Source organism: Fusarium sambucinum, chromosome III, assembly GCF_050947815.1.
Source record: "Fusarium sambucinum isolate potato_lamoka chromosome III, whole genome shotgun sequence".
Classification (NCBI taxonomy): domain Eukaryota; kingdom Fungi; phylum Ascomycota; class Sordariomycetes; order Hypocreales; family Nectriaceae; genus Fusarium; species Fusarium sambucinum.
Window position 1 is genome coordinate 4,889,685 of NC_139292.1, and position 15,051 is coordinate 4,904,735.

At 48.8% G+C, this 15,051-nt stretch overlaps 5 protein-coding genes across 5 annotated transcripts; 2 read left to right on the forward strand and 3 right to left on the reverse strand.

Annotated features, from left to right (window-relative positions):
* Positions 1-2,744: 2,744 nt before the first annotated feature.
* FSST1_011816 (uncharacterized protein) lies at positions 2,745-3,868 on the forward strand (the record flags this gene model as incomplete). Its single annotated transcript, XM_083234984.1, has 4 exons — positions 2,745-3,074; positions 3,166-3,573; positions 3,632-3,718; positions 3,770-3,868. The coding sequence occupies 4 exons, from the start codon at positions 2,745-2,747 to the stop codon at positions 3,866-3,868; spliced, it is 924 nt and encodes a 307-aa protein (XP_083081512.1).
* Positions 3,869-4,135: 267 nt separating this feature from the next.
* FSST1_011817 (orotate phosphoribosyltransferase URA5) lies at positions 4,136-4,837 on the reverse strand (the record flags this gene model as incomplete). Its single annotated transcript, XM_083234985.1, has 1 exon — positions 4,136-4,837. The coding sequence occupies one exon, from the start codon at positions 4,835-4,837 to the stop codon at positions 4,136-4,138; it is 702 nt and encodes a 233-aa protein (XP_083081513.1).
* Positions 4,838-5,435: 598 nt separating this feature from the next.
* On the forward strand, positions 5,436-7,539 carry FSST1_011818 (protein NOG1; the record flags this gene model as incomplete). The annotated part of the gene is made up of 3 exons (XM_083234986.1): positions 5,436-5,565; positions 5,631-7,435; positions 7,498-7,539. The coding sequence occupies 3 exons, from the start codon at positions 5,436-5,438 to the stop codon at positions 7,537-7,539; spliced, it is 1,977 nt and encodes a 658-aa protein (XP_083081514.1).
* Positions 7,540-8,130: 591 nt separating this feature from the next.
* FSST1_011819 (GDP dissociation inhibitor) lies at positions 8,131-10,097 on the reverse strand (the record flags this gene model as incomplete). The annotated part of the gene is made up of 8 exons (XM_083234987.1): positions 8,131-8,325; positions 8,384-8,538; positions 8,589-9,128; positions 9,209-9,554; positions 9,631-9,658; positions 9,710-9,769; positions 9,901-9,925; positions 10,052-10,097. The coding sequence occupies 8 exons, from the start codon at positions 10,095-10,097 to the stop codon at positions 8,131-8,133; spliced, it is 1,395 nt and encodes a 464-aa protein (XP_083081515.1).
* Positions 10,098-11,197: 1,100 nt separating this feature from the next.
* On the reverse strand, positions 11,198-12,016 carry FSST1_011820 (mitochondrial 54S ribosomal protein uL29m; the record flags this gene model as incomplete). The annotated part of the gene is made up of 2 exons (XM_083234988.1): positions 11,198-11,461; positions 11,522-12,016. The coding sequence occupies 2 exons, from the start codon at positions 12,014-12,016 to the stop codon at positions 11,198-11,200; spliced, it is 759 nt and encodes a 252-aa protein (XP_083081516.1).
* Positions 12,017-15,051: the final 3,035 nt, after the last annotated feature.

Below are 15,051 nucleotides of genomic sequence, written 5' to 3' on the forward strand. Positions count from 1 at the left end.
GAAAAAGTGGCTGGTCGTGAGAGGAGTAGGTGTAGGTTTGGATGCGGGTGTGGGTGCGGACGTGGCTAATAAAATCCAACAACAGCTCCAGCAAGGTTAAACTCAAGTGCACCTAAGTTTGTGGAAGCTCAGCTTAGTGAAAAGAATTTGGATGAATCACAAATCTTGCGTCAATATGAGACAGGGCTTGTAAGAGAAAAGAATCGTGGATCCAATGCAAGGTTGTAGGTAGGCAGAAAAAAAGATCGGAGGGGAAGATGGATGGAGATAGATGCAAGTAGAGCAGTGTAGTGTACTAAGGTAGGTGCAGGTGCATTTACATCCATGACCTACCTTCCTAGGTACACATGAGCTTCGGCGGTAGTCACTGGCTGGAGCTATTATGAGGGGCCGCTTCCGCGTCTAGTGTAGGCTGGGCTGTTTTGGTTTTGGGAGGGGCAACTTTGCTTCCATTCTACCTATGGATGTCTTCGACTTAGGTTTGAAGGTTCCATTAGAGCGGTGACGATACAGTTTGATGATCTATCAGATACCTATGATATGGGAAAACTGCCCATTTGCCATGATCACGAAGCACAAGAAATACCAAATTGGCTTGTCCTGAGCATTGCAAAATTCAATGACTTATCTCGCTAGGTACCTACTACTTATCGAGGTGGCCGGGTTGCACAGTTCATCCCGTCTCATTCAGTTTTTGACTTACATCATCCTCTCCACCCCTCCATTCTGCCCTACAGCTGTAAATGTAATGGAGCTTCATTGGACTTTGGGGGTGCAAACAAACTTGTTAACCAAGTTTGCTTCCACAACCCACCAACACTTATCATCTTCCTATCTACCTAGCCATCAAGCAAGATTATTGTGGTCATTGCTGCCTATTTTCCTTTCTTAGTCAGCCAAAGTACAAGTTTATGTTGTATTGCTCTATGTACCGCTAGGCACGAGTGTATGTACGCACGCTCTCAGCCAAGGGCAAGGACAAGGACAAGGCAATTATCAGAAGCCGACGGAAACATACGGATGCTTACTGTGTATGTTCCGGAGGCAGGCAGGCAGGCGCTGCGATGGTGACGAATCGCCGTTCTTGATGCAGGCAGACAAAGGGGTCGGAATGCTATGGAGTTGGCATACAGTCCTTGTTCTTACAGGTCCAATAATGGTAAGCATATCGAGCAGAATGTAACGAATCAATTTTCAAAACAGACTTGCTGCATGGTACCAACCCTCAGCCAACATACAAGTTGACCGTTGATTTACATGCCTCCAAACCATCGAGCGAGTTGTATTCCAACAAGGTTCCCAACAATAATATTGGCATTCTGCAGCAGGGTCTAAAGACTTGAGATCGTATGCGGCGGTTGCTGCCGCTCAGGGACCCCCAACTGCTGATCGCCTGGGTTACTTCAACAGGGAGTGCCGGGAGGCACAGAATGATCTCCTGCAGCGTTTTACATGGCCACATAGCGACATCCTTGATCGGATATGCAAGCTATGGTTGTGTTCCGGCTTCCCGTCGACTGGGTTTAGCAACCTTTACTACATTACGTTTCCTGTCCGGCTTGTCATAAATATCGAACAATTTTATTGCGGGAGGGTTGGAAGGGAAATGGGGAATTGGAGCCAACTGTTCATAAGGCTTCAAAAGGTAAGAGAACAAGATCATACTGTTTTCAAGGTACTTTGACCGTTGTCCCAATGCAACGTCAACTACCAACAGCATAAGACTGGTCTCGTTAACAAATAGAGCAACGCAGGACCTTACCAACCAAACTAGCCCATTCGTACCATCTACCCTAGACAACTTATAGGATCTTTTATTAACCCACAACACCTACTGCATTCATTCTCGATATCTTTTATTTTTCGTTGCTCTCCTGAAATAATCTACAAACTGCCGTGCCTTTTGCCTGTGTCGAGGTCACGCGACTTGGTATGTCATGTGCCAGACCTAAACTGCCACTGGCGATGGAGCCGGAACAAGCTCTCCCCGCTCATAAACCCATCTTGACCAGAAGGGGAGAGGATATATGAGACGAAACGAGACAAGACGAGTCGCAGTTCAACGACGATACACTCTTCCTCTCATCCCAAACATGCTGAGATGTGACATTGACTATCACGAATTCTCAAACATATAGCCTCACTTTCTCAACATTGTCCACTTGTAATCCCTATTGCCTATAAACCGTTACCCACTGGCCCCATTACATTACGGCGCCGGCCTGCATCATCCGATCAGCTCGGCATTCGTGGGTCCACCAGAATTGAATGAGCAAACAGGAATCTTTTTTTGTCCCATGACGTTTCATTCACTGTCAAACGAGTCGAGTTCTGTGATTCAGTAACTCAGAAAAAAATCAGAGCAAACATCTGATCGTGGCCGGGCTTATCCAAGGCACAAAACTCATTCAACCACCAAAACGCCACTCTCTAAACGTTTGCACTCAACTCCAGAAGTGCACGGGCGAACTTCTCCAATTACTCTCATCGAACCACTTCATATCGTTCAATTGGCTTCGTTTTCGCCAAGTCAGGCTCGGCACAGACTCATATCATTGATCAAAACTTCACGTCTTCTGCATCAGCTCTCAATTCTCGAAAACGGTCCATAAATTCCACCCCGCAGCAGCTCTCTATTCCTGGAGCCGACTTATACTGAGGTAGTACCTCTGTTCACTATCATCACATCAGAATCATCCCAACGCTTTACATCTCAACAACACCAGTCAAATCTCAATCCCCCTATGGGAAGAATGGAAGTGAAGAACGAATTCGCCTCTGCCGCCAGAGATATCATCTTCTCTGGCGTCCTCACCGATTCTAAGGAGAAGAAGGAAGACGAAGACGATGGCGCCATCACCGATGGAGACGCTGATGATGATATGGTCAACACCAAAAGAAACTTTTCTACAATGAGAATCCAGAAGAGAAACTCAGAAGCTAGCCTACTGAAGAAGGTTATTCCGTTTCATTGGGCACCCATGCTTCAGCCCCTGACCGAGAATGACATCGATACATGTGTCACTCTTGAAGATGTCGCACTCTCAGAAGCCTATAGATCCCCACGCGAGAAGGTCAGTTATGGAATTCTCAAGCGGCCGTTCTGAGAGGCCGCTTGAAGACCCAAAATGCGGCCAGACCCTGCTTGCTAACCAATGTGGACAGATTGAGTATCGCATCCGAAATGGAACTTGCTATGGCCTGTTCAACACCGTCAGACCAGCCGACGTGAAGAAAATATCTCTTTCAACGATGCAGCACAGTCGGCCAGTCGAGGGTGGTCGCTGCGACGGGGCCAAGCATGTCATGTTTGCGCACGTTCTCGCTACACTTGGAACTAACCCAGTCATTACTGACGCGGACATGGCCATGCCTGAGAACTGGCGGGATTCAAAGGTTTGCAAAGGGTCTCCCCTGGGCCACCAATCCTCGGGAAGGACGATTTGTCTCCACTCATTTATCGTGTGCCCAGAGGTCCAGGGCGTTGGTATTGGTAAAACAGTGATGAAGTCGTATCTGGAGCTCATGAATGAGTCTGGTGTGGCTGACCGAGTTGCAATCATTTGTCAGCCAGTAAGTTATTATACAATTACGATTACATCAAAGGTTTATGATACTAATATGCACACAGTACGCCATCCAATTCTACAAGTGTTTCGCATTTAAAGACCTTGGCCCCAGCACAGAAGCCCTTCCCGGCCAAGGCTATCATGCCATGGTAAGTTGATATCTCGAGAACACCAGTTAATAATTACTGACCCATCCCCAGGTGCTCGAATTGCGCGGTCCCAAGAGAAAGACCAAAGAGGAGCCTACGCGAAAGAACAAGGAAGATTCCAAGGATACTAAGCCCAAGAAGCCATCATGATATGTTTCGGTAGGCTTGTTGCAGGCGTTTTGAGTTGTACAAATGACTCTGCTGTACCAAGAATCTTAATGTATTTGCTTCATTTTTCGCACATAAGATATCACCAAAAGAGCCGTATCATCTGCAATAATGAGATAGCTGGTCTACAAAAACCGCATTAGCGCATTGAATTCCATTTTTTTTAATATTCCCATCCCATCTATCCAGTGTCCTTTTGTCGATATAATAACCTTATTCTTTTATTTCCCAGTACATGGTGTTTTTCGTTTAGTCACTGGCCTTGTACTTGAGGCGGTACTCCTCAGTTCGCTTGATGTCCTCCTCAGACGCAAAGCTCTTCATGCCAGCGATAATATCGTCAAGGGTCAAGATAGCGAAGATGGGAATGTCAAACTCCTTCCTCAACTCGCCAATGGCGCTGGGGCCAGGCTTGGCCTCGTCACCATCGGTAGCAGGGAGCTTCTCCATGCGGTCGAGAGCAACGACGATGCCAACAACGATACCACCCTCCTTTCGGATCTTGTCGATAGCCTCTCGCTTAGCGGTACCAGCAGTAATGACATCGTCGACGATAAGAATCTTCTTGCCCTTGAGAGGTGCGCCAACAATGTTGCCTCCCTCGCCGTGGTCCTTAGCCTCCTTGCGATCAAAGGAGTAAGACACACTGTCAAGGTTTTCGGGGGCAATCTCGCCCAGCTTAACAACGATGGAAGAGGCCAAAGGAATTCCCTTGTAAGCGGGGCCAAAGATGATATCGAAATCAAGACCGTTCTCCTTCTGGGCCTCAGAGATAGACTTGGCAAAGGCTGTAGCGATAGCGCCGGCAAGACGGGCAGTGTGAAAGAGGCCGGCGTTGAAGAAGTAGGGCGAGATGCGCTTTGACTTGAGCTCGAAGCTGCCGAACTTGAGGATCTCGCCAGCGATGGCGGCCTGCAAGAATTCTTGCTTGTAGGGAGCGAGTTGTGACATGGTTACTTATTGATCAAGACCAAAAGTGGTTGTTTAGACGAGATGAATATTTCTGAAGCAAAGTTTGCGATCCCCTCCTGCAGCTCAAATCAGTCAGTGGTGTTGAGCCGGAGCCGGAATTGGCTTTGGCCTTGGACCCTTCTATGGCTCAATGTATGACAGCGGGGTTGAGGTGGGGGTGAGATCCAGATAAAAAGTACCATTTAAGAAGACTCTGGAATGATGAGATGTTTAGCAGTTTAATTTAAGTGTTTATATTGACTGTAAAGATTGGTTTTTATGAGTCTGTACGATGATACCGTCTCTCGAGTATCCACGAATCATTCTTTAATCCATCAATTATCAAGTCTCAAATATCACATCTAAATCTTCACGAACCGAAATTTCCTCCACACAAAAAGTGACTTGTTTTATCGATAAGACTGACCGCCATGACCCACCAGAAAAAAATATTTGTCCAACTGAATTTTGCCATCTCTGATACCACCTCTTCGAGCGACGAGCGACCTTCTCCTCCGTCTGCCTCAATTTTTCTTTCCTTCCTTGTGGAAAAAATCCCTAGGACAATTCCATATCCAAAACAACCAGATCGCCCAAGATGAAGACGACCTGGAAAGACATCCCGCCGGTCCCTACTCAGCAGGAGTTTCTCGATATCGTTCTGAGCAGAACTCAGCGCAAACTTCCGACCCAAATTCGAGCCGGTTTCAAAATCAGCCGTATTCGAGGTATGTCTCCATCGCCACCAATAATTACACCCGCAATAGATCACTAACATATCCGCTCTCTGCAGGCTTCTACACCCGAAAGGTCAAGTTCACCCAGGAGACCTTTTCTGAGAAGTTTGGCGCCATCCTTGAGAGTTTCCCTCGTCTTCAGGACATCCACCCGTTCCACAAGGATCTTCTCAACACGCTCTACGATGCCGACCATTTCAGAATCGCCCTCGGTCAGATGTCAACTGCCAAGCACTTGATCGAGACCATCTCCCGCGATTATGTTCGTCTTCTCAAGTACGGCCAGTCGCTGTTCCAGTGCAAGCAGCTGAAGAAGGCTGCCCTTGGTCGCATGGCCACTCTCATTAAGCGACTCAAGGATCCCCTCATGTACCTCGACCAGGTCCGCCAGCATCTCGGTCGTCTGCCCGCGATCGACCCCAACACCCGAACACTGCTTATTTGCGGTTACCCCAACGTTGGAAAGTCCAGTTTCCTCAAGAGCATTACTCGCGCCGATGTTGATGTCCAGCCTTATGCTTTCACCACAAAGAGTCTGTTTGTCGGTCACTTCGACTACAAGTACCTCCGCTTCCAGGCCATCGATACCCCCGGTATTCTGGACCACCCTCTCGAGGAGATGAACACCATTGAGATGCAGAGTATTACAGCGATTGCGCATCTCCGTTCTGCAATTCTTTACTTTATGGATCTTTCCGAGCAGTGTGGCTACACCGTTAGCGCCCAGATTGCTCTCTTCAAGAGCATCAAGCCTCTCTTCTCCAACAAGCTTGTCTTTGTTGTCATTAACAAGATTGACGTTACCCGACCTGAGGACCTCGAGCCTTCAGTTCAGGAAGAGCTCCAGGGGATCCTCAAGTCTGGTGAGGTCGAGCTCCTTCAATTATCTTGCAACACCCAGGAGGGTGTCCAGGAGGTCAAGAACGCTGCTTGCGAGCGCTTGATCGCCGAGCGTGTCAACCAAAAGCTCAAGGCTGGTACCAACACCAGCGGTGCTATTGGTGGCCGTCTGGCCGATGTCATGTCTCGTATTCACGTCGCCCAGCCCATGGGTGGCCAGACTCTCGAGACGTTCATTCCCGAGGGTATTAAGGACCGCAAGAAGTACGATAAGGAAGACCCTGAACGACGGAGAACCGCCAGGGATGAGCAGGATGAGAACGGTGGTGCTGGTGTGTTCAACGTTGATATGAAGGCCGACTACATGCTCGCCAACCCTGAGTGGAAGTACGACAAGATTCCCGAGATTTACGACGGAAAGAACGTCTACGATTTCATAGATCCGGATATCGAGGCCAAGCTCCAGGCTCTCGAGGAAGAGGAGGAGAAGCTCGAAGCTGAGGGCTTCTATGAGTCTGATGAGGATATTGAGGATGACGAGGAGGCCGAGGTTCTGCGCAAGGCTGAGCTGATACGCGAGAAGCAGCAGCTCATCCGCAACGAGGCCCGTATGAAGAAGCGTCTCAAGAACCAGGCTATCATCCCCCGCAAGTCCATGAAGAAGCCTCTTTCCGAGTTCGAGGATGCCCTCGACCAGCTCGGTGTCGACACCACCGACATCGCCGACCGTGCTCGCGAGAGGTCCCGAGGCCGCGCCCGCTCCAGGTCTCGCATGGGCACCGCCGACCCCGACTCCATGGACGTCGACGGACACACCAGCACTCCCCGCGAGCGCATGCGTTCTATGAGCCGACCCGCCAGCCGTGCTCCTACAGCCAGCCGTCGCGACGACGGTGTCCCAGACGAGGTTCTCCGATCCAAGGCCGACCGCATTGCCAAGCTCAACCAGAAGCGCATGAACCGCATGGCCCGACAGGGAGAAGGAGATCGACACACAACTGCATCCATCACCAAGCACTTGGTAAGTTTACACACACTAGCCTCTTTCCAAACCAAAACCGTAACTAACACAATATCTTCCAGGTCGTTGGCAAGCGTGGCATTGGCAAGACAAACCACAGGTAGAGAGCCAGCACTGGGCTTCCCTTTCTTCCATACTTGGTTGTCTTTGTCTCTTTTCCGGCATAATTTTGCGGGTTCGCGGGCTGTTCGGTTTGCCAGGGAGTTAGGGCGCATGGGAAAAATGAACTGTGGTTCCGTCACTGCGTGCGTACGTACATGCTCGACAAGAAACAACAAACTTTACGTGTCGTGTCGGTCGTTCGTTGCTTGGAGAATCTCTGTCCGAGTTGAGCTAGATAGTAGATATCACGGCGCCTTCTTAAAAAGTACTAGAAAGGGGGCTGCCAGATTTTTTTCTTCCTTTTTAACAGATCATGATTTATGAAACTTCAAAGGTCTCAACCAACCAAACTTGATGTTCTCATCATCAGGATACAGATTCAACGATATTCATTTGAGTGTTCGTGTGAGATGCTATCGAAAGAGGTATAATAAGATTGTGCCCAAGACGCACCATCCTTTAGGCCACTGTTCTGAACAGAACGGTAACAATTGGTCAATCAAAAAATATCAAAACAATCCTCCGACCCTACTGGCTCTGCTGCAGTGGTGTGACCTTATTCCTCTTTATCCTGTTTACTGGTCGTGAGACTCTTACTGCTCCTCAGCAACCTGGATACCTTCCCTCAACCCCTCGACTTTGAGCTCCTCGCCAGTGGCGCGGCGGTAGATATCCTTGACGTCGTCTGTGGTTGTCTCGAAGTGGCTAGTAGCATCGTAGCTCTTGGAGATGAAGATGTTGTCCTTGGAACCATCCTCAAGAGGCTCGTAAATGGGGATAGGAGGGCCCTGTAACATGTCAGCATTCATTGTTTAGTTTGTTTTCGTCAGCCAGAGAGGGTCGCACCATGAATTGCTCCTCAATCTTGCCGATGCGGTCCAGACCAGCCTGGAGCTCGACGTGGTGGTTGGCTGTGGTCTCGGCAATGGTTGAGACGATAGCGATCCAGTAGCCCTTAGGGCAGACGTTATGAGCGGAAGAAACACAGGCAATGTAGATGTCTGGAGTCGTTAGTCAGTGGGCAAATTCAACGTAGACTGGTGGTATTTACCGTTCTTTCGGCCAACTTGAGATTGGGGAATGATAAGCTGGGCGGAGTCGGCATCATTTGTACCAGCAAGAGGGTGCTTCAGGATGCAGATAGCTCGGAGAACGTGGCCAATAACCTTGGCCTTGTTGGGGAAGTAGGAGGGGTCACCGAGGATCATCTTGGCCTTGGTCTCGAACTTCATCTCTTCGACGCCAGTCATAGTGGCCTTGATGCCAACAGCCTTGTCACCATCGTACTGAACCTCGTCGATGTTGGTGTTGAGCATGTAAGTGCCACCGTAAATGGCAGACAGGCGGGCGAAACCCTGGGGAAGCTCGCCAAGACCGTAGAGAGGGTAGATGTAAGGAGACTTTCCGTATCGAGCAACAGAGTTTCCGTAGAGGCGGATGCGCTCAATGGCCTCAGGAGCCTGGCCTGGGGTGGTAATGTAGTCGTCAGTAAGGTAGAGAGCCATAGCGTGGCCGATGAAGTCCTTGGTGGTTGTCTCAAGGCCGAACTTGTCATAGACGTCCTTCATTGTGCAGTTGTTCATGTCAAGGCCTAAGTAAAAGAGCACAAGTTAGCAAAGTGACCATGTCTGTTTCGCAAGTCCTCCTTGCTGTCACATTCGGAATACTAACCCTTGTGTGTGCTAGGATCCTTGGGGTCGAAGCTGCCAACCCACTCGATGAAGGACTTCATGCGTCGCTTCTCGAAGAGTCCCATAAGGGGGGATCGCAATGCCTCAGCGGCATCAGAGGGAACCTTGGCGACGGTGGCCTTGTTGGAGGCACCCTGCTGGACGTAACTGCCGGCGACTTGCTTGAACTCGAGGTATCGTGTAACATCGGTAGAGACGAGAATGTTGGTCAACTCGCCCGAGGACATGAGGAACTTGGGAACGAGGTCGATGTTCCAGTCGTTGAGGCGGCCATATTGCTTCCAGGGCTCCTCACCCTCACGGAAGTTTCCGTACTTCTTGAACAGCTGCAGTCTATGTTAGAGACGATGGTTCGGTTCAGGGGGAGCAGGTCGGTTTCAGATCTGAGTAGGAGTTGCGTACAGTCTCAAGGTTCACGGAAGCGGCCTCTCTGGAGAACGATTAGTTTTTGGTGGTTTAAAGAGTAATGGTATTTACTTACCCGCCATAGTGGTCGTTTCGGTCGATGTGTAGGACCTTCTTGCCCTTGACACTCAGAACACTGTTGAAGCACCATCAGCCGACCGCCTTTATATCAAGCATCGCCGCCTAGCAGCTTGCGCCAGTCTGGAACATGTTTGCGACAGGACAAAGCGGTCAAGGATGAACGGAATTAGACGTCAAATGTCTTACCCAGAAAGAATACACTCGGTCAAACCTAGAAATCGTCAGTATTAGACATCATGACACAAGATCTAGACTGCAACTGCCAGCGTCGAGTGGAAGCTTTCTGATGCGGGGATCCGAACTGCTGGCAGAAAGAGGCGGGGGAGAAAAGACATACCAGTACCCAGCACGACAACGTCATATTCGGGGGCAATTTCATCCATGATGGCTAATCTGTGGTGTTGATAATCGATGAAGTTTTAGGTAGAGGGAATGGAAGGAAAGAAGCGGAATAGGATAAATGGATGGGATGGGAAGCTCGAGGTGATGCAGTTGCGGTGGCGGGGTCCAGCTACAGTAAGTTAAGTTAAGTCCATGTCCAGTGTGGAGACTAACATTTTGGCACTCGCTCACCGAACCTCAAGTAAAATACGGATAACGCCTCCAAATACAGCCTCTTACCCAATTCATGACTATCTAATCTCACATTATCTCGTCTATAGAGGCTAAATTACACTATCGTGAACAAACAAGCATATTTTTGTGGCTACTGTACGCTCATCATCTGCCGTCCCTGACCCCTATATTTCCTCCTCGCTTGATCTGATCGACTGTCCAAGTTCAAATCTAGCTTAGCAATCGGCTCAATATAAGAGACCCAGCAATGACCCCAGTATCATTATCGTGTAATTAGGACTACATTATTAGCCCAGCGTACAGGGTCCTCCTGCCGCTTCTTCTCCTTTCCTTCCAGATTGTTCATGCTGTGGAGCGAACCCCCTTCGTAATGTGACAAGGAGCTGACTTACATGGTAGCAAAGCTCATTCATTACAGGTAGTGACGTGTAAGGCTAAACGTCTCATGTCTGGAATTTCTATATTTCAATGTCGATATTGATCACACGTTACAACCAACAGTCAGTCAAGTTCCAGGTCGACGTAGGCCTCGGCTTATAAGAAACGTTGGTTGCTAGAAGTAAAAAGACGAAATTACTCTGTACTAGGTCAGTTTATGCTACCTAGGTCAGTTTATGCTACCTAGCTCAGACTTCTTGAACTGTTTATTGTTATATCCCTAATCTTGGAGGTTGGCTTTTCTGTTAGTTACCAATTCAGATTAACGTACAGAGTAGAAAGTCATCGTTGAGAGTTTATATGCTTCCGTATACATTTTTGCTTCGTCAACTGTATCTTACATATCCTAGATGTACACGACGAAAAGGTCACCTGTTCTCTCTATCGAGCATCGTTAAAACTACTAAGGTACCTTCTCACTCCCCTCACACAAATAGTACATAATATCGTCGCATGTGGTAGTTTCTTATTATTTCTTCAGCTCCTTCTCGATCTTGGCCTCCTGTGCCTCTGTTGCAGCAGGGTCGATCTGCTTGGCTGCCTCTGACTCTGACTCTGGTTGTGTCCACTCGGCAACGTTGGTTTCATCCTCATATGCCGATGGTGTGTAGGCCTGTCCGTCGCTGCTTTCAAAGTTGATCTCCGGATCGTTCATGGCGACGTCGACGGCATCTTGCCAAGTGTAGTATCGCTCCGTCAATACATGCTTGATGGCTCGCTGTGTCTTCATAACCTGGTTCCTTGAATCAGTATTTACTCCCATGCAGTAACCAGTTTTGCGGTTGTGTCATACCTCCTCGTCTCGACTATCGATTTCTCGCTCGCCGAATCCGATCTTGGTTCGGAGGAGCTCTGCTCTTGATGTAGAAAGCATGTTTCTCTCTTTACAGCATACCCACCACAGTGCATGTAGATCCTCCCATGACTTCTTTCTCAATTCCTCGACAGTCCACGCACGCCCATGCTCCTCAGTTTCCTTGGGCGTTGCGAGTAGCTTGCCTTGTCCCGGGAAGAATCCCCATAGGCCATGGTTAGGGTCAACCTCGATCTTGGGCTTGAAGTCACGGGGCTTCGGTAGGGGAATGTTTGACATGGACAAAGGCTCGCGAGGTCCGGAACCGTACAAGCTACTGACACCTCGCTTCGGGTTATTATCCTTTGTTTTGCGCTTGCATTGTGGTGCGGTCGTGGAGAAGCGAGCAGCTCGAGGAACAGCGGACGAGAGCCTTGTTGAAGAGGTCTGAGTAATTCGGCCGGCTAACGGCCGTATCGTACTGGGAGATGCCATTGCGAATATATTGCCTGTCGTGGGGGTCGGACGAGGCTATTCGCTACTCAATTCATCCCACTCATTGGCAAATTTTGGGATGGCGTAGCTCACGGAGCTTCGGTGCCGGTAGTACATTCCGCCGATACTCAAACAATCACGTGTACACCTCCAGAATCCACATCCTGCCTCACCGAGTCTCACCTGGAGCTTCACCGAGCCTTACCAAGAGATGGATCTCAACGGTGGGTTCGAGGAGCGGCACTTGCAGCACGGATAGTTTGGTACAAAGTACATGAAGTTTTGGGGTGGATGATGCGGGGGAATTCTCCAGATGCCCCATTTCATCACCATCTTCTAGAAGAACGCTGTTATTACCAGTTCCTGACTAGGACAACCAAAAGAGCCACAATCTGGTTGCGTGGGGATAGATCCATCATCAGGAGCATAGCTTGAAGTTTCCATGCTATCATCATAGGCTCCACGGTTGAAGATCGTTGGTAAAATATGCTTAAATCATGGTTCTTTCCATACTACCACAACACTACATGTTTGGAATCTCAAGCACCCACCGTTATAACAACGAGTCGCTGATATCATGTGCGTGCAGATAAATAATTAAAACAATCTGATTCCTGCACAATGCGTAATGCTAGCACCATTGAAAACATATTAACTAACAGCGAGGTGAGGCGTACCACGTAACTAGCAAGTTAGAACTGAGTGCATTGAAACCACCCTATACCACGACCATTGTTTGGAACAAGCCAGCATCAGCTCTATGCGTTCATGATGTTACCTTCAGGGTAGTTAGATCTGTACCCGGCATAACTCCCTCGGTTAAACTGTGACAGCATTGTTTGGTGCGTTTTAGGCATTACACGTGTGCAAGTCCCAGGCGTTCCTGCAAAGACACGCACACATGCATCTCCCAAGAAGCTTCTCGTTCACTTCGCAAGAAACACCTCACTCAGTCAACAAGTGTTGTTCGGTTGACAGCACCTCGGATACGATGCACTCAAAACTGTACTTTACCAAAGACAGGAAGGGGTTGCAGTCGTGTCTCGGCAGCGTGGGGGTCCATACGGTAATCCTTGAATGTCGGGTGTCTTTCGTAATTCATAATGACTGATTCAGGGATTGAGGTCATGCTGGACAAGCTAGAAAGACCATGCAAGTCAGAAGAGCTTTCGGGGGTGGTAATTGCGAATTGCAACCCTGGCTGCTTCACCGCGCACAACCAGGCGCCTAACAAGGGATGATCTGCCGTAATTGTCGCGAGACAGTTGACACTTCACAGTGTTGACCAACTTTGAAGTCGGTCAGTCGTTATTTTCCCCCTTCCCGTGGAGCTGGATAAAATATTACACTGCCGCGGCATCCTCCGTTCCGTTCGTTCTGCAGCCTATAACATGCAAGCTGCAGCCTGTAAGCCGTAATTCACGAGATCCGGCACCTTTTGTATCGTCATGCTCGTTGACAGATGAGAACATCTTAGGCAGATCCTTCTCGTACTGGGTACACCCGGGATTTTGTAATGTCTCCTTCATAGTGAGAACTGCGGTGTTCAGAGAGGCTTTGCCAATGAAGGAACTGCTTTTCAATGATTGATTGAATTTCCAGTATATCAAAGCCACCTCACCAGTTTCCTGCCACACACGATCCCATACAGATACCAGATTCAACAATGCAAAATTACTTTCCTTACAGTGAGCGCACAGTACAACAATACTAAAGTGATCCGTCTTTGATGGCGGTTTGCACTAAAAACTGGTTGTACTGTAAAGAAACTGACTAGGAATAACCAAGTGTTGGTGGGGTGCCTCGTGGGAGCGGACACCATCAACAGCCAGCCACGCCTATCCGGTAAAGTTCCGCACCATCACTCGTCGTAAACTGCACCGGTGGTAGTGGTGATAGTGGTGGTGATTGTGATGTGAGAAGTACAGTGTTTCTCTGTTAGATGCAGACAAGGTTTGTGACGTAAATGACTATCATGTGGTTGGGACGTCGTTTAGGTGCTTAACTTTACTATTATGCTCGACTCCCCTTAATTGGCCATATTCTTTCCAAAAAGGGTTTGATAAGCGCCGAGGCAACGCACGTTTGTCAATTCCGCACTTACTCGAAAAACTGTTTTTGATGGCTTATCACTAGTTTGGCCTGAACAATCCTAACCTGTATGTACTGTTGTGAGGGATATTATGAATTGTTTCATGCTCATCACGATGTCAACAGTTTGGAAACTCCGAGACTAGACATTAATGACTCGTGCAGACACAGTACAGCATGGTCGTGCAGTCTGGTGGTAAAAAAGTGCATCCTTCACCAGCCAAGATCAACACATGCAACCAATGATTGCTCTCAAAATCAAAATTGTTGGGTGCCTACCCGGGGACAGACACTTATTCGGAACAGAATTGACTGCATGTACAAGGTTTCCCATCTCTTCTATGATGCGTGGCGTTGGGATGAAGCCATCACGACGTGCGTCTTCCCACCATCGCGCGCCCAGAGCAATGTGGTTCTAACGGGTCTTCAAGGTGCGGGAAGGGACCCAGTAGAAGAAGCTTGGTGCGTTGAGGCTCAACATGCTTTCCACAGCACCAACGGCAGTTTCGTGCCTCTCCACCAGGCCCGCTTCTCCAACGATTGCCGAACATGGCTCTTTGGTGTGGTGCATCCAAGCATACTCTGCATGTTTGTATTTATGTGTTGAGGAGGCGACACCGTAACCACAATGAACCCGAGCGGTTGTTTCGAAGGCAATGCTTACTCAAGAATTGTCTCTCGTTCTTCAGGAGTTCAAAGCACCAGCCAGTATCATACCCCAGTAGTGATTTCTTGGCCACTGTGATTATGCCGGATACCCCAATAGAGCAGTTCCGACAGTCCGAACAGGGGTTTGCCACCAAGGTTGCCTGGCGCGGACTTGTTTGTTTGAGCAAGATGAGAAGGGCGAGGATAGTAATCATTTCACTAGCGAGCCCTGGTAGGCCGAGTAATGACATCTTAGCTTTCTGCCGGCGGCACCCGGTCAAGCCTGTTTGAACACG